Raw genomic sequence first — 19169 nt, forward strand, 5'->3', positions numbered from 1 at the left:
GCAATGTAGCTGTCCCATACGGGGATCAAACCTGCAACCTTGGTATTATCAGCTGTCCCATACGGAGATCAAACCTGCAACCTTGGTATTATCAGCACCACACTCTAACCAACTGAGCTATCCAGTTATTTTTGTACCCAAGAAGGAAATGGAAAGGAATTTTATTTTGCTTCTCTTTGTTTTAGGTTCTTGAGTCATTTGTTATTGAAATAGGAGACATAATCCAGAGGCCCCCTCTGACAGGCTTTATTCCTAGTGCACGGGTGGACAGCTCATTCATATACAGTGGCCATATTGGGCACAGGGGCATATGGAGAATGCTGAAATATCCCACCATTTTACATCAAAGGTGTCTCTCTTGCTCTTTATAGTGATTGTTATGTAGAGAAATGTGTGATGAATAACTATTTTGGAATCGGACTGGATGCAAAGATCTCTTTGGACTTCAACAACAAGCGTGACGAGCATCCAGAAAAGTGCAGGTAATCAATCATTTGTGGAACTGTTGTATACATTTTAAAAACCTGTATCCTGTTGTGTCAACTACAGTTATAAATCTCCTTCACATTTCATCAAGCTACTTGACTGTGTCAATGCACCATTCAATGGTAGCATTTAACTAAAAAGAAATTTCAGCATACTGGGTAATTTGTTTCTTCATCTTCTTCATAACAAGCAGGCTTTGATAGGAATTGGATGCAGCACTTCTTTTATTTCACAACTGCTTTGGCAGATGTGCTTATAAGGCCACTTTTACTTCTAAAGAACTGCAAACCATAGGCTGAGTGCTTTGATGATTTATGTTGCTAGGTCCAACAATTTTTTCCCCAAAGTTATTTCTTTCCAGAGAAACCAATTATAATTTACCACATTTTTTGCTCCTTTAATACTTCTTGCTGTAGGATAGTGGATAAAATATTTCAGTGTCTGGCTTTTGTTTTCTTTCAGGCAGCGAGGTTTCATCTGAACATCATAGTATAAATTACAGTGCAATCTGTGGTCCATTGCACCACTTGATTCTTTGCTTTCCATTTTCAGAAGTCGTACGAAGAACATGATGTGGTACGGAGTTCTTGGAACAAAGGAGCTGCTACACAGAACTTACAAAAACTTAGAACAAAAAGTTTTGCTAGAGGTAATGAGTAGCCCTTAACCTCCTTGGTTTATGCAAACATGAAATTATTTGTTTGCTATCATGCACCATTAGCCTAACTTGTATGATTCATGCTTCCCTGCTTCCCAGCCCTAGAGCTTAGCTCCTGAGTTATGAGTTATTACAGGATTTGTCTGCTAGCACAGCAACTTCACTGTTCTCTTACTAGTCTGAGCTGCTTTAATTAAATAATTGAATGGGTGTTATTTAGCCTCTTGTTGATTGGTTGTTTAACTTGCCCTGATACTTCATCAGCTGGGGCTCCCTGTTGCTTGTGAACTCTTCCCAGCTGTGTACCCACACACTCAAATCCCCATACTGCAATTAGGTTTTAAAAATCCTTTCTATTCGCTACAATAGAAGGTTTCTTTCAAGTTTAATTGTAATGGTGGAGGAACTGTTTTGACAGTGGTGGTCACAGCTGAGGAGGGGAGAATTAATTATCCCTTTCCAGTTGTGAACCCCAGATCACCCTACCCCAACTGTAGTTGGGTCTGAAATAAGTCTTCTGTTGACTGCAATCAAAAAGGGGTTTTTAAGTCTAATTGTTGCAGGTGGAAGGTTCTTCTTGAATAATACAGCTGGGAATGGAGGGAATAACCACCCCCAGATGCAATTTCTAACAATATTCCCCCTTGCTATTAAGCTTTAAAAAGCTTCCAAATGCTCTAAATAAATACATGCTTTTTTCAAGTCTAATTGCCGGGGGGCAGGGGGTGGTATGTGTGGGCATGTGCACTTTGTGTGTGTATATACCTATGCATTGAGGGAGGTTTGACCACACCCACTTTTGTCTAAGCAACAGAAGCCATGAAGCCCTTGGAAGGTTGGCCAAGAGAAAACGAGGTCCTGTGTCTGTAAGAGGTTTCTCACCCTGAGATAAACTCTGATTAATTGCTAATCTCTTAAGCACTTTTAAAGGCTAGTAACCTACTGATCCTTGAAACCTGTGGAATCTTACATACTACAAACAATTTTATTTATATCATGCAGTGTGATGGACGTCCAATTCCTTTGCCCAGTCTTCAGGGAATTGCCGTACTCAACATTCCCAGCTATGCAGGAGGCACCAACTTCTGGGGGGGCACAAAGGAAGATGATGTGAGTACTTTAATTTTTTTTTTTTTGCAAATGAAGGTGTCATTCACCTTCCATTTATTCTTCTTTGTACCAAAAACCTTCAGATGAAACACTCATAGCTAGATGGTTTTAGATACATGTTTGTTTTAATATGAGTGCCACATTGTAATGTTATCTATGGTGATGGGTTAAGATTGCACAAATGTTGTTTTTCTCCTGAGGAATTGGTTGCACGATTTTGCCCTATATGAATATACAGTAATTCAGTGTGTGGAACATCCACAGATGTCATCAGAGTTGGGGCAGATGATCCTGGGATGTACAGGCACACTCTCACTTGCCTCCACAAGATGAGTCAGATTGAGGGGAATATATTCACCAGTCCAGCCAAAGGTCTCCTGGTTTTTAATGCTGATATGTTCGTTGTACTCCACTATTATTATTCTCCACCAGGCAGCAACACTACTTGATTTATTACTATACTAGCAGCAACTAGGATGGGGTGTGGGAAGAGAGGGATGTCAGGAGGACATATAGCTGTATCTTGCCCTGACATTAGTGAGAAGCAAAGGAGGCCATTATAACTGAAGGTCAAGCTGGATTAGTTTCTCTTTCTTTGTTTCTCTTAGACATTTACAGCTCCTTCTTTCGATGACAAGATCCTGGAAGTGGTAGCAGTGTTTGGTAGTATGCAAATGGCTGTCTCACGTGTGATTAACCTACAGCATCACCGAATTGCCCAGGTATCTGTCGGGAGCTGGAGTCAGGCATAGGTCAGCAATAAAACACCCAGTGTCAGTGAAGTTAACTCTTTATTCAAAGAAACCAAAAGAGTGCAGGCTTGGTGATCACAGCAACTCTTCCCAGTAGGTCTTGCCCCAAGGAGGGAGTTGTGAGGACTGAAGGTCCCAGTCTTTCCACCGCTCCTTAAGACTCTTCCTCCCTTGGGTCTTTCCAAAGAAATCTCAGGCTCCTTCATCTATTCTCTCATTGCTCCGCTCTCTTCATTCCTCTATGTGTTCTGGGAGACCGGAGGGGAGGGGAGCTGGTTGCAGCAGGAGAGAGAAACTCCCTGGATTCTTCAGCAGCCTGCCTCATCTCTGTCTCCTGGCCCTCCGCCTCTCCTGCCTCTGATTCTGGACTGATCTGCCCAAGCCTCTTCCTGCACACTAAACCCTGTTGCCTTTTCAGCTTCTGACACCTCCTTCTCCTAGTCTGCCCCTTCTTCTCCCTCTGACCACTCATTGTTGTCCCACCACCAATCCCCTGGCTCTGAACCTTCTTCCTTGGGTTTCCTTTTGGGTTCCCCTGCTGGTGCATCTAGCCAGTCCGTGCTGCTTACTATTCAGCTTGTGGTCCACAAGAGATTTTGCATATTACCTGTTTTTCTTTGAGAGAACCAAAGAGTTGTTGCCTGTTTTATAAAGCCTATAGCTTATAACTCTGCATTCAGTGGTTGATATAAGGTTCAAGGCTAATAAAGGCAGTGATCAACAGCATTCAGCATAGACTGGTTTCTCAATATTGCACTGAGCTGGGTAGAACTTACAAATTAAATTTCTCTTCTAGCAGCACCAGAGGAAACAAGCTGGGGAAACTGTTAGTTACTGTGGGACATAGGGGAGATACTTGGGCTGCTGTAAACAAAACATGACATGCTGTATGATTTAGGATACGTTTAACACAAGGATTTTTCATAGTGCCGGACAGTGAAGATAGCAATCTTGGGAGACGAAGGAGTTCCTGTGCAAGTTGATGGAGAGGCCTGGATCCAACCTCCAGGATATATTTGGATTGTTCATAAAAACAGGGCACAGACACTAACCAGAGATAGGGTAAGAGGAACCTTCTTATACATTGAGAGATGAACCTGCCAAGCAAAAGAGAAATCTGAGCTCCTCCACTCCAAGGCTGATGTGGAATATCGTCAGTCCTGGACTCTGTGGTTGGGAGGGCTGCTCTTGTCATCCTGCCAGGGGGCTTAGCCTGCTGTGTGATACTGAGGGAGAGGACCCTGATTGTGCGATTCCCTTCCCATGGAAGTGTAGATGGAAACAGTTTTGCTATGTTCTCACTTGGTAATGGAAGCTTATCTGTTCTCCCAGGCCTTTAAGGGAAATTAGTGGATTCTGTCTAATATTTTAGGATTTTCCTGTAGTATTTTATTAATGATTGGTTTTAAGCATTTCATATTATTGTTCTTGAATGTGATATATTTGTGCTGAATGGAATAAGTTATTTTAGAAACTACCCTGAGATCACTACATGTGATGAAGGTTGGCCTAAAAATCTGGTAAATAAAATCATGATAGATTTTACAGAGATGGGGGGGGGGGGAATGTTTCTGTGCATGCAGAAAGTATAATATAAAGATATCAGTTTCTCCTAAATAATCACGAATGGCATGGAATAGTGATAGCCCCCCTTCCTTTTTTCCAGGCATTTGAGAGCACCCTAAAGTCCTGGGAAGACAAACAAAAATGTGAGCTGCCCCGCCCTGCTTCTTTCTCCCTGCATCCAGAGATTATATCTGAAGAAGAGTCCACCCAGATCAATCAGTTTTGCCAAGCAGCGGGCACTCTGATTCACAGGTGAGGCCATTTTCTTTTTTTCTCAGGTTCATTTGGAGGTGGTGGTGCCAGAATGAGACAACAGTCCAGAAAGTTTATGCTATTGCTTTCTTCACCCCACAGCATTCGGGAAATAGCTCAGTCGTACCAGGACATGGAACAAGAACTTGCTCATGCAGTCAATGCTAGCTCCAAGTCTATGGACAAAGTATATGCCAAGTCCAAGTCTACAGAGGTATGGGCGGGTTTCTCTTTACCTGAACCCAACTTGTTCCTGTAGCTTGGGCTATGTGACTATTTTATTTAGTTTTATATTGGTTTGGAGTTTCAGACTTCCAGTCCTTACGCTTATTGTCTTTCCACAGGGCCTGAGCTGCAACCTTGTTGTAGAGATGGCGAATAATATTAAAGCCCTGCATAATGAAACAGAACTGCTCCTGGCTGGCAAAATGGCCCTGGTAAGGGATAAATGTTAGGAAAGGTGTTCGTTAGTTATTTCTGTTACTTTTTTGCCCTTGCTGAGAACATAATTCTCCCTGTTTTTTCAAGTCCACAGCTAGGCACTCACACAGTTGACAGTGCCTTTACCTCCCTCATCCAGTCCCTAAATATTGTTGTTTCCTATTTCTGCAATTTAGCAACATTAGATCCATGGTTTTATCTTCCATGATGCAGCCAGCACATGCTAGAGCTCTTTAGAAGAATAGATACCAATATATTCTAGAAATATAATTCCATTTGTCAGAAGAAAAATAACAGCAGTCATTTAGAATAATAGTTTGCCTGGATATTCAATAAACAAAAATGTGTTTCATTGCTAACCCTTTTGGGCCATGGGCACATTTGAAAACCATAGAAACTTGTGTACACACCACACACACATTGGAACCACATGTATTCCTCCCATTGCCAGAAGTTAGGTTCAATGGGTGTGTATTCTGCAAAATGTAGTGTAGTGGAGGAGTGATCTTCTTGGACAGTGCAGCTGAGAAGTCCAGAGTTAACCTTTCCTCCACTCCAATCTCCAGGAAGATCACACACCCTGCAACAATTAGGCTTCTATTGGAACAAAAGAAAGCTTCTTCCAAGCCTAATTGTGGCAGAAGTGTCTTTTGTCCAGAAGAAGGGATGACAGCTGGGGAAGGGAAAGTCAAACCCAGCTGCTGCAGCACCCCTCCACCCAGCAAAATAACATCTCCATTGTAATTGGGCTTGACAAAGTAGAAGGGTGGTTTTTTTTTTAAAGCCAAATTACAGCACGAGGACGTGTGTTAACATTTGGACAATCATATCTTGGCTAAGATGTGAATAAGGCTTTTGCCTGTGCACAGAGCTCCTTCAGTCCTTCCTTCACACAAGATGCAATTAAAGTATAGTTCCTTGTTTCGTTTAAACCAGGAAACTATAGTTACCAACTTTTGAACAAGCCTGATCTTGAAGTTGGTATAAAATCCTGGCTATTTGAATCTGGTAACCATATTTTCCCTTGTTTAGACAAAATAGGAAATTACAGTTAATTAGGGACTCTCTGGTTGTCTTGATAGTGGTTAGATCTCCATTAATCTGTGCAGCTCTTAGGTGCGCTTGTGTGCTTTATTTCTGATGCAGCAGTTGGATCCACCACAGAAGGAGCAGCTCCTAGCAGCGCTGGCAGAAATGGACTTTCATATGAGGAAGCTAGCAGACATTCCTTGGCTGTGGCAGCTAATGGAACCCAGTGATGAAGAGGTAACATCAGATGAGGAGGGTAGACCTATTGGGAGCCTTTCGTTGTGATTTGTTACTGGGATAGCACAGGAATGTGAGAGTAATCGGCTTGGTGCCTTCCTCTTTCAAAGCATCCTGAGCTAATCTAAATAAAATTAATGTAACTAAATTGAATTAAGCTTAATTAGCTGAGATGGCAATTTTTCACTTCTCTCCTAAAAAAACCTTACTCATACACATTCCTTATCATGAAATATCTATATTGTTATTTTCCCCGCCCTGCAGAACCAAATGCTGGATTATTCTAAACGCAGCCGGAGCGGCAAATTTCGTCTGGTGACAAAGTTTAAGAAGGAGAAGAACAACAAGAATAAAGAAACTCGTAGCAGCTTGGGATTGCCGGGTACCGCCAGTCTGTGTATTTCCTCTTCGCCCTTCTTCACACATGTAGCCATATGTGCACCTGCACATCTGCGCCCCCACTAAATGCAAAACCACTTCTCTTCTGCCTCTCTCTGAACACTCCCTACTTCTCCTCCCACACTCTTTTGTGTTTGACCCTTTCATTTATTTTATCTATTCCCATAGCAGTATTTTCCCCTTAGCAAAAATAACACACTTGCTGGGTTCTCTCCTAGAAGTCGTACAGCACTAAAATATATAAAAATAACTGAGAACATCCTTCAAAGAGACCTTCAGTGACTTTCAAAGGCAATTCATTCAAGGATTTGTAGTTTTAGATAGCAAAAGGACTGTGGAGCCCAAGTCCGCATAACTCCAGATCTCCCACTGCTAATACTCACTGATTTGGTTAATGATTTTCTCTCATTGATTCACTCTCAGTCTTCAATCAAGTCCTCATGTCTAAATGTCTGGGAATTCAGCATCATCACTGGTGCATCCCTAGCTTTAATCCTTATTGATTAGTATGATATTAAAAATATCCCCTTGAAATCAATAATTCAAATGGTATCAGAGTACTTCCTTTCCAGCTGGTTTAGTTGATTTGTTGACTTATATTCTTTCTTATGAAAACATTCTGGCTTTTACATCTGTAAATTCTGTTGGTTCCATGGTGCTAATAGTACCATCCTCTCTCCCATTAATTTTGTGGCATATCCGTATTCTCTCGCTTTCCTCTGGACTTTAAGGTTCTATTTGCTCTTCTCTTATTTCGAGGCTAGTGGAGAGGCTGTGTGTGATCATGACAAAACTTCTTTCCCTTTAGAGGAACAAAAAGGCATTGCCACTATGCCTATAAGGGACGCAAATGAGTTTGCTAACCAAGAATATGTGCAACAAGACTTACTGCCTTGAAAAGAAGTGACAAAAGTATCAGGGTTTCTATTTCCTTTATTCATGGGCATGGCATTAGGGAACAGATGGATTGGGTATCTTGTCTTAATAAGAGGTGTGTGTGTGTGTGTGTGTGTGTGTGTGTGTGTGAGAGAGAGAGAGAGAGAGAGAGAGAATGATCCCTTTCCCCGTGCATGCAGTCCCTTCTCTTCTCCCTTCACAGCACACCAGAATAATATACCCAAGTCTCCAGTTGACTGTAGCTTCTAATTAGGAAGCATCTGTTCTAACCAGGAAACTATAGTTACCATCTCTGGAACAAGCCAGGATCTGAACCATAGTATGAAATTGGTTTAAGATCCTGGCTTGTTCAAAAGGAAGGGGAAGGGGCTATATTCATGGACAATAGACTTTTTCTTATCCCAGCTTGTTAAGCTAAAATAGAATAACCCAAGCACAGCCACTGTGGCCCAGGATGACTGGATAAAGGTAAACTTTTTTTTAAAAAAAGTTAGTTTACAGAAAAGGCAAGTAACAGGATATATATGATAACAGTGTGCAATATTTGATTATACATGATGTGCAGAAAGTGGATTCTAGAACTAAGGGTCACCTGATGAAGCTGAGTGTTGAAAAATTCAGGACAAACAAAAGGAAGTACTTCTTCACATAGCACAACTACGGAGACCACTTCCACAAGATGTACTGTAGACATCAACTTTAAAAGAGCATTAGACAAATTCATGGAGGATGCCTCTGAATACCTGTCTCTGGGGACTACAAGTGTGGAGAGTGCTGTTGCCCTCAGGTCCTGCTTGCAGGCTTCCCATTCATTTGCCCTTGTGAAAACAGGATGCTGGACCAGATGGACCTTTGACTTGGTCCAGCAGGGCTTTTCTTACTTTCTTGAGTCTAGTTCTGCTCCCCTTCTCCATATCTTATACTATAATTTGAGGTTTTTCTCCATTTGGGCATTGCGTTCCATGCAGGTTAGGGGAGGAAGGCAGGCAAGAAGTTGCATAAGCCTGAAACCAGGTTCTGTTTTCACTGTGCATAGAAAATCCAGGGTGTATGTTTTTGTATCAATTTGAACAGACCCAAAGGTGCAGTGCACACATTTTTAAAGATGGGATTTTGCACTATTTCTGTGAATGTCCAGATTTGTCTTGTGGCAAACTGATATTCACCTTAGCTGAATTACTTGATAGTTTAGTGCACATTCACACATTTTATCCTGTTAAGTTGCTGGTCAGACTGTGTGGCAAGCGTCCATTCAGGCATACTATCAGTAGCATAAAATCAGTCCTAGGTAAAAACAGCTTCCACTACATCCAGCCTCCATTTAAAACCACGTCTTGGATTGTAATCTTGCTTCCTTTCTCTTGCTCTGCAATTGTTGAATCACTTGTCATTCCTTCTACTGTGAGGTTTAGTATTGTTTCCCCTTCTCTTTTTGATCTGCTTCGGTGTTTGCTGGTGATCACCTTTTTCTCTCCTCTGGGCTTTTGGGTACTCAACACACTCCTGCTTTTCCATCTCTGACAGTTCACCTCTGGGGAACGGAGGAGGTTGCGGCCTGGCTTGAGCACCTCAGTCTTTGTGAGTATAAGGATATCTTCATCCGGCATGACGTCCGGGGCTCTGAGCTCCTGCATCTTGAACGGAGAGACCTCAAGGTACTTCATGAGCGACTTACCAAGAATAGCCATCTGCATTTGCATGGCCGTCTGTGCTGACTGTGCTTGGAGCTGGTCTGCGTACTCTCCGTTCTAGGTGGCTTTAGACAGAGTAACAAGAGTATTTTACAGCTGTGGGCTAGCAGGGTCAGATCAGACAGGAAAACTCTTTGTCCAGAACCCAAGCCTTTTAAAATCCACAAACCAAGCCTTCTCAACTTGTAGACAAGGCCTGCAGTTAATCATTGAATTATATGATTTGAACTTCTGAATACTGTTACTTGAAAGATATCAATATTCTGGCCTTCTTTCATAAATGTTCAAATACAGTTTTGCGTGAACTGAGGAAATACATGGCATTGGAGCCAGCAGTGTCTGCACTGGTGCAAACTATGGCCAGTGTATAGTTAAACTATGGAGCCCACTCCCCCAGGAGGCAGTGGTGGCCACCAATTTAGATGGCTTTAAGAAAGGATTAGAGATATTCATGGAGCATAAGGCTGTCAATAGCTACTAGGCACAATGGTCATGTTCCACCCACTGCCAAGAAGGAGTGTGCCTCTGAATACAGTTGCTGTGAATCACAGGTGAACTGAGTGCTATTGTGCTCAGAGCCTACTTGACCGCTCTGTTTGACGAAGCATCTGTTTGACCACTGTGAGAGCAGGATGCTGGAACTAGATGGGCCATTGGCTCCTCTTATGTAGAACAGTTTCAGATTGGAGGCATACAGAGTTCAACCGAACCTGCATAAGCAGCAGGATCCACACAGCAGCCCAGCACAACTGCTAATGTGATTTATTGTTCCAGGATCTGGATGGTTTCAGGAATTGTGTGGACCATATGCCCTGCAGTATCAAAGTATCTTTTCAAACTTTGCTTCCACTGCTTATGATCAAGCAGTGGCAGCAAAAACTGCAGACACAACTTTAGGCGATACAGCACTGGTTCCAACGAAGCATTCTCTGCTAAGCTTTATCTAGCATTGGGGAAATGCTGTTTCTGCTAGAGGAGATTAACGTGATGCCCTTCTGATGTGGAAGTAGAACTGTCTAATGGAAGATGTGTGTAATTACAAACTGTATATTGTATCTGTCATGTGTCTCTGGTACAGGAGAAACTGTATTTTAAAATACATTTTTTGAATTGTGGGTTGTATTCAGTGTGGCTCTAAGGCTACAGTTCTGTCAGCGCAAGGATTTTTCCTTGTACAATGGACTGTTGTCCCCCCCCCCAACATTCTGGAGCATATCCAGGAGTGGTGTGAGGGTGTGGCGTAGTCCCGTTGCAGTAGTGGTCATCCTTCTGCTGACTGGACTGTTTAGTTGACTACTGCCCTGTGTTTTTGGTTGTGCTGGATTTATTTCTAAGATTTGTGCAAATCATCAAAGCTAGTAACTGAGTTTTGCATCTATGAATATCTGTGTAGTCTGGATGATTTTTGCTGCTTCGAGCTTATTCCATAATTATTTGCTACAATGTCAAGCTCTATGACCTTACTGCTTCGTGTTTGAGGTACTACATTTGTCATGTTGTCATTTATCTCGAATTCCATTTTTAGTATTCAGCTGTGTAGTGTTCTGCTCTTGACTAGCTCTTTGTGGGCTAAGATTATTATTCGCATTCTTTTTCAGGACCTAGGAGTGACCAAAGTGGGCCATATGAAGAGGATATTACATGGGATCAAGGAACTGAGCAGGAATATTCCTGCCAGCGAGGCTTAACTTCTGTTTTCAGAGCCTGTATCTACCATTCCCCCTGATGTCTGCACAACTGACACCTCACAGAGCAGATTTGATCAGAATCGTCTCAAGGGATCAGCCAAACGCTAGCAGTGTTCAGAGCTCATATCCAACTTCTCTTGGTGCTACCATTCTGATGTGGGGTATACCACAATCCACTCAAGTGGTACCTTGTATTCAAAGCCAGTGTTACTTTGTCCTTAACAACCACCTCCTCAACACCTTTACTCAGGCCTGGGCACACTCACTGCATGCTAGACTTCATTCAGCCAACCCCAGTATACTAGCCCGTGGACCAAAAACTTTTTGTGGACCGTCACAGAAGCAAATGTTACCCTATGATCTAAGGATTGTGCCAGATATTAAGAGCTATGAAAGCACTTGTGCATGCAAGATGATAAAAATCAGCTGTTGAGAAGATTGTAAGCTAACTGTTTGGGACAACCTCAAATTAGGAAGATTCTTTTTCAGTCTGTGCTCGTTCAGTGGTGCCAGATATAGTGGCGTGATATATCAGTGCAGAGTCTTTTTTTTCCCCTTTCCAAGGATATGTTATCCTTAAACAAAAACATTCTCAGTTTCCTGTGTTCCTGCTCTGTAATGCTTGTGGATGCCAAAGGAGTGGGATTGCATGTTGTTCTGGCTTAAAACATCAAGTGCCTAGAAATACTGAACAATCTCAGAAGTACATCCAACATGGGAGAATATACTAATTCCTTATGACATTGCTTTGACTCTGATTCTACTAAGTTTTTAAAACATATAATAGGATTCTCACTTCTGGAAACAATGAAGGAAGTTTCTGTGCATAGATTTAGGCAGGGTAAAATAATGTGTTTTTTTTCATCACTGTTTCCCAGACTTTGCAAAGCCAGTGTATCGTTGCTTAAGATATACAGTACATAGCATTTTCTCTGTTTTAGGAGAACCACTGCCAAATTCTGATGTAGATCCACTGAATTTTACAGATTTCCCCCTTATGTGGTTATTTTATCATTCCATCAAGTCTTGCTTCTTTTGGGCCATTTCTTTAACAGTACAGGAGAACACTGACTATAGCTTTCTATAAAGAAGACAAACTTGTAATACGATTTACAGAGGAAATATTGAACCTGGGTTCTACATCTCTGGCTCTGTTCCATTACCACAGTTTTGCAGATACAGTTTGCCTTAATGATGTAGATTACTCTTCCAGTACTGAATCTGGAGGATTGTAAATTGCAAGACACACAGGTATTCACTCACCAGAAAACTCAGTCTCCCAGTGCTTTCATTTTCTATTATGCTAATGTAGGTGTGCATTTGCCACCATCAAACAGAAGATAGTAAAAATTATTCCTGCACTTTATTAATGGTGATAACCACATGGAAGCCTCTTTCATTTCCTGGTGAACTTCTCAGGGAGCAAAACCATCATATGATAACTTGGGAGAAAGATGCAGCAAAACAAATGGATATTTTCTATTCTTTTGTTGTGGATGAACTACAGTGCTTGTGTCTGTGCTTCTCCTAGAAATCTCATGTAGAAGCAAAGATGCTCTCGTTATTAGCTCCTGAGTAGATAAATGGCTTAAGAGGACCAGCTTGGCTATAGTCCCTTGACTCGGATGCAGTCTGTATTGCAGCCTAGTGTCATCACCCTTTGATAAGAGCTATATTTGCAAGGAGTTCTGGATTGCATCATTGCAGTGCTCTCAAGGAATTAACTTTCTGCACTTGCATTGCCCCTTCAGCACATGCATTTCTTTGTAAGGATCACTTGACATTTTGGGTCTAAGGGTCAGGAACTTCCAAGACACATTCTAACTCTATATTAATTGCAACTGGAAATATGGTGGTCTCTTTGTGCAAAACAGGAGTCCTGGATCCCAGACATTTTATAACAGTGTCAGTGCATCAGGTTGGCAAAATGAGTAACTACCAAAAGTTGTGCCTCTGGTATCTAGAGAGATTGTATTTATTGAAAGATGTGTCTGCTAGCTAAGCAAATACTATGAAAAGACTATGGAAGAAAGGCACACTGTTCACAATGGCATGGCAAGCTCGACATCTCACCTGTGAGAATTCAGAATTTCCATTATATAGTTTATGATTCTGTAAACGATGACACTTGAGGCGTAAGGTGACTCTACTATCTGGTCATCAGACATTTTACATCTTTGAAATATTTTGAGTTGGAAACAAGGCATGGAGGAAAAATACAAAACTTAGGGTGTTTAATGCCTGTTTTGCTTGGCGCTACACTGGAATTATACCTGCTAGTGTTTTGTATTGGGTCCATTAAATTTCATTAAGCGTATATTGAATATATGTAAAAGAATTTATCCAAGAAAGTGCTAATCCTGAACTCCTTTGGAAAAAAGGGATTGTATCTTATTAGCATGGCTCAGTATGTTTTTTTTTAAGCTGACATTACTTTTTAGTGCCCAAAATATCCATCTTTAGCTCAGTGCAGCTATTAAACACTAGACTTATGTCCAGTACAATCCTATGCATATTTACTTCAGAAATAAGTCCTGCTCAGTCGGATAGTTCTTTCAAGTAAATGTGCATAGGGTGATTGTAGCCAAAGTTATTTATTCTGTTTAATCAGTGGGATATATTCCCATTTTCAGTCTATGGACACTCAAGAAATATTAATTCCACTAGATTTTGCATCTCTGATAGGAAATGTAAAGAGGCACTTAGTGCCAGTATCTCTTGAAAAGAAAAGCTCTGACCACCTATATCATATTAAAATTGTTTTGGTTGTTTTTTTTAGTATTATTTAAAGGTGAATATAGTATGTGTGGTAAATTAAATACTGTTTACACAAAACTCCTTGTATCTTAACAGATATTTGTGATGTAAAAAAAAAGAAGAAAAGAAAGAAAAATGTTTTTATAAGTTGTTGTCCACTGATGACTGTTCCCTCAGGGGTGTTGTAACCATTCCGGTGATCTGTCAAAAGCATAGAGAGGCATTTCAATCCTGTACAGTCTTGGGAAGAAGGTTTCGTGCCTTAAGAATAGAATGTGCTATTTATTATTTTAATTTATACAGTGATTACCATGGAGACACCTCTTGTATGTACATATTTTGCAGCTGATTGTTGTAAATATATTGTTCTTGTATATAAAGAAAATCCTGTTTCTGAGCTTCCTATCAATAATGGATCTGTTGCTACGTTTATCAAGCAGGGAGTAGAATTTAATAGCAGCTTGTAAAAAAATGAGACCAATCCCAAACTTTGTGCAGGGGGAGTTTATTTTCAAGTGAAGAAATATATTTTCTGTGTTTGGTATTATAGCTATATTTCATCCAGCTGATTTTGCTGAATTGGCAGTATATGGGTGGCAGCCAACTAAATGTTACCCTGACAGATCTATTGAAATTAATGAATTCAAGTTCACAATGTTCAGAGGGTCTGCTCACAACATTGGATACAACTCTTATATGTTTAAAACCTCATGGTCAGAACCATAAAACCACCATTCTGATTTTAGTAGTTTTTTGTAGTCTTCTGCATAACAGAGAACTTGAGAGTATATCTTGTCCCTTTGGGTTTTCTCTTTATTAATTAGATTAGATTTATACCCTGCCATTCCTCCGAGAAGGTCAAGGTAGCATATATGGTTTCATCTCCATTTTAATCTTCACAACAACTTTATGGGATAGGTTTGGCTGAGAGGAGTGACTGGCTTAATACCAGCCACAGCACTTCATGACTAAACAAGGATTTGAACCCAGGCTTTTCAGCCCTAGGCCAACACTAACCACACTGGCATGAAGCAAAGACTCATAGAATTGTAGAGTTGGAAGGGACCCCGGGGACCATCTAGTCCAACCCCCTGCAACGCAAGAATCTCAACTAGATCATATATGACAGGTGGCTATTCAACCTCTGCTTTTAAAGCCTCAATATTCCATATTTTCATATCAATAAAACAGATGAGAAAAGGGTTGTCCAAGTGCCCCAAAGAAAGGTTTATTGTGTAAAATCCCCAGTAGGTTTCAGAAGAACTTTTCCTTCTTTAGAAACTATCTAAGACACATACAAAAACATTTGTTTTCTTTAAGGCTTTCCCCTCCTTTTCATATTTTTTCATCACCACCCCAGGAAACTCTGGTAATTGAGATGTTAGGATACACAGAAATCTCCAATAAATATTAATTCTTATCTCTGTCTTTACAAGGGCTGCAGCCATAACATACGGCTAATTTGCACCTACACTGAGAAGTAGACAGAGGTACAGAATGACTGTTAAATGAGAGCTGGCATATCCCTCTCTTCTTGTGACTGTTGCCCATCATATGAGATGCATTATGAGATTACCATAAACATATAAACAAAATTGAGGTAAGTCATGAATAGCAACAAGAGGAATGAGGTGAGGTGTTGCAAGTTGTCCATAAACGTTTAACTACAGTGGTGCCTCGCAAGACGAAATTAATTCGTTCCGCAAGTTTTTTCTTCTTGTGAGTTTTTCGTCTTGCGAAGCACGGTTTCCCATAGGAATGCATTGAAAATCAATTAATGTGTTCCTATGGAAACCGCTTGCCAGGCTGGCGGTGCGGAGAAGGGCTTTTCTCCCCACCGCAAGCCTTCAGGACAGGTACGGGAAGAGAGGGGAAGGGGCGCAGCGCTTCTCCTCTGTTCCCGGGGCTTGCGGTGGGAGGAGGGTTTTTCCTCCCCACCGCCAACATTCAGAGCAGCATTCTGAATGTTGGCGGTGGGAAGGAAAACCCTCCTCCCACCGCAAGTCTTCAGGACAGCCATCCGAAGGCTGGCGTGGGGAGAAGGGCTTTCCGCCCCACCGTCAGCCTTCGGAGCAGCCTTCCGAAGGCTGGCGCGGGGAGAAGGTCTTTCCGCCCCGCCGCCAGCCTTCGGAGGAGGTCCGAGGACAGTGGGGAAGACGCGCTGCGCTTCCCCGCTGTCCCGGAGATTTCCCTATGGGCTTTCGTCTTGCGAAGGAAGCCCATAGGGAAATTCGTTTTGCGAAGCGCCTCCAAAACGGAAAACCCTTTCGTCTAGCGGGTTTTCCGTCTTGCGAGGCGTTCGTCTTGCGGGGCACCACTGTACCTTCATTAGGACTCATTTCGACCTACCTTGGACAGCTTTTTGTCTACTTTTGCTATGATGCACTGTAGTAGGAACCTGCTCTTCTGAGGAGTAATCAGGGACAGCACTGATGCATTAAGGCAGTTTTTCCACAATGAACTACAAAGTTTAAGAATGGTATATACCAAAATCTTAATGTGATAAGATGCACCCCACTTTATTATGTATCCTATTTAAATCCTACCCATCCTTCCAAAGGAGTCCAGGGCATCAAACACATTAAAACAGTTATCATTAAAAACAGTCTTTAAACAGTTTACAAATAATTGCATTCTCTCAGCCAGTGATTTCAGGGTTTTTCGGGAACAGTATCTTTTCAGCCGTCAAATGCCTGGGTAAACAGGAATGGTTTCTAATTCTTCCTGCAAGTCGATAATGAAGGAGAAGGGTGTACAAGCAGGAAACCACCACTGAAGAGGCCCTGTCACAGGTCAGTGCAAACCAGACAGCCCCCACCACCAACAAGGCCTCATCTACCAGTTGAAGGATGTGAGGTGGTTGATATTGGGAGAGGTGCTCTTATAAGTAGAGCAAAGGGTCACTTGTGCAGTCTGACTTTACCATTCTGTGGACAGAGCTGTTGCCTTCTATGTCTTGGGCATCCTTGCTTTCAACATGTGACTGGAAGAGAGAGTGCCAAGGGCAAAGCTTTATACTTAAGCCATCATCACAAGGTGCTTCATTTGATTCCTCTTCGTCACTCTTAAATGTCCTGGGATGAGGCATGTCACTCCTGAGGTTCAATGTGTCTCATACTGCTGAGAAGCTCCCTTCTGCAAGCCATTTCACTGATGCTTAATGCATATTCACATTTTTCCTGCATGCCATGGTCACCGAATGTCGAGAGCAACCCTTTTATGAGTGAGGATGCCTTGTGCAATCTGACCATCGGTTCCAGATGTTGCATCTATGGCCCTTTAGCAATGCAAGACTTCCATGCAGTCCAGGATGGAGTATGACCTTTCATAATCCTACCCTGGATCCAGTATTAGTAACTGGATCATTATATAGATGTAACTGGTTGTACCAAGTAATTCACTCACTTCAGTTTTTAGGACAATACTTTCTTTAAAAATCCACTATCCTGTTGGTTACCATTTGTTTCTCCTGACTGCAACAGTTTCAGTACCCACTTCTATTTGTCTGCCTTCTTCCATCATTGAATACAGACAAATTGAGGGGTTTTTTTTAGCATATAGAAAATAATGCATTTATTTCCAGGAGCCAGCATGGGTTGATCAAGAATAAGTCATGCCCAGTGAATGTTTTGTCTCTCTTTTTAAAGAAAGGTTTACAGGTTTGGTAGATAGTGAAAATAGTGTTGTAAGTTTGGGCTGTTAAGATGTGTGCTGGGCTCTCCTATTCCTTGGATCAAGCAAGTGTTAGAATTTAATCAAGGGTTTTAATTTTTGGAACGGCCAAGGTAGCTGCCTGCTGAGGGTGATAACCTGGGTGAGGGACCATTAAGGGGCTCGGTGTGAGACAGCAAATGGGTGGGGGCCACTCAACAGATAAAGCCAGAGAAGAGCAGTTATGTGACCTAGGAAGGAAAGCAGCAAGCTGGAGAGATAGGAGGAGAACAAAGTTAAAGAGCAAAGTTTGATGTATATTTGGGAGAAACAAGACCTCCTTGGGGTGTTGGTGCTGTGAGCTCCTCCATTGTAGCCTCCATATATCATAAAGACACCACAGTCTCCACTCTGCCTCTTTTCCAAAAGGAAAGACGACCCTGGGTAAGTGCCTGGAACCTCTGGAATCTTAACAGCACTTGGAGATTGGGGTGGTGTGCAACAATACTGTGAGAACAGTAAAGCATTTCCTATTATATCTTTGTTTACACAATGATTAAAATGTAGACTGGACAGTATTACTTATAGGTTGATCCAAGGCTGATTGAACAACCATTCCCAGTGAATGTTCATGGCTCTGCATCAGCCGGGAGCGGAGGTCTTGAATGGAGTGCCACGGTGCTCAGTCCTTGGCCCTGTTCTGCACCACGTCAAATGGTGATGACGTAGAGAGGGTATACTTATCAACTGTGCAGATGATGCAAAGCTGGGAGGTATAGCTAACTCCATAGAAAACACTGGGCCAAAACTATTAAGATTAAACGCTACAGAGAGAAATGTAAAAGGTATTAAAAGTCAAGGCACAAGTATAGAATGGAGCAGATCTGGTTTGGTAACAGTACATGTGAAAGAGATCTAGGTGCCAGCAATATGATGCAGCTGCCTTCATAGAAGCACAGTGTTCAGATCCCAAAGTAGCATTTCCACTCTGTTCTGCATTGGCCCGTCTGCTTCCAGAGCACCATGTCTAGTTCTGAGTATCACATTTAAAGAAGAACATTAACAATGGTCAGGATGGTGAGGGGTCTGGAAACAAGGTTGTGTGAGGAATGGTTAAAGGAGAAGGTTAACTTTATCTCAGGGAAGATAAGTTTTAGGGGAAGCCTCATAGCCGCCTACAAATACCTGAAGTTCTGTGATGCAGAAGAGAGCAGGACTAAAACCAATGGGTGGAAATTGCAAAGGGACAGGTTTTGGCTAAACACTTAAGATCAGGTTACTAGTGATAAGAGCTGTGTGAAAATTCAACAGGGGGCTTTCCTTTGCCAAAACACTGAACAAGTGAACATAGTAGATAGGAGAACCAAAATAAAATGGTAAACTGTTTTGAAGGCAATAAAAACACCAGGGGAGGGAAGAAGGACAAAATAGAGACCAGTACACCAACATCAATCTTTCACAGGCATGGGTGCCATTCCAATGCCTTGAGGGAAAGGATGTAAACGGACAATTGTAGCTCTCTAGTGCTCCCTTCTGGTTTCAACTTGTAATTGCT

The 19169-nt window shown here is 41.8% G+C and overlaps 1 protein-coding gene across 8 annotated transcripts in view; it reads left to right on the forward strand.

Moving 5' to 3' along the window:
• The window catches only part of DGKD (diacylglycerol kinase delta), a 79757-nt gene extending 65397 nt beyond the window's left edge, over positions 1 to 14360 (forward strand). For 7 of the 8 annotated variants that reach the window (XM_081192078.1, XM_081192072.1, XM_081192075.1 and 4 more), the window contains 12 exons: positions 372 to 482; positions 1039 to 1135; positions 2147 to 2254; positions 2863 to 2976; positions 3934 to 4068; positions 4673 to 4824; positions 4927 to 5038; positions 5169 to 5261; positions 6412 to 6531; positions 6796 to 6913; positions 9352 to 9482; positions 11117 to 14360. In XM_081192078.1, coding sequence (XP_081048204.1) covers positions 372 to 482; positions 1039 to 1135; positions 2147 to 2254; positions 2863 to 2976; positions 3934 to 4068; positions 4673 to 4824; positions 4927 to 5038; positions 5169 to 5261; positions 6412 to 6531; positions 6796 to 6913; positions 9352 to 9482; positions 11117 to 11206 — 1381 coding nt within the window. In that variant the 3' untranslated portion in view covers positions 11207 to 14360. The remainder of the gene's footprint in view (positions 1 to 371; positions 483 to 1038; positions 1136 to 2146; positions 2255 to 2862; positions 2977 to 3933; positions 4069 to 4672; positions 4825 to 4926; positions 5039 to 5168; positions 5262 to 6411; positions 6532 to 6795; positions 6914 to 9351; positions 9483 to 11116) is intronic. The other variant, XM_081192074.1, reaches the window with a different exon arrangement.
• The last annotated feature ends 4809 nt before the right edge of the window (positions 14361 to 19169 follow it).

The sequence above is a fragment of the Podarcis bocagei genome (assembly GCF_964188305.1).
Source record: "Podarcis bocagei genome assembly, chromosome: 4".
NCBI lineage: Eukaryota > Metazoa > Chordata > Lepidosauria > Squamata > Lacertidae > Podarcis > Podarcis bocagei.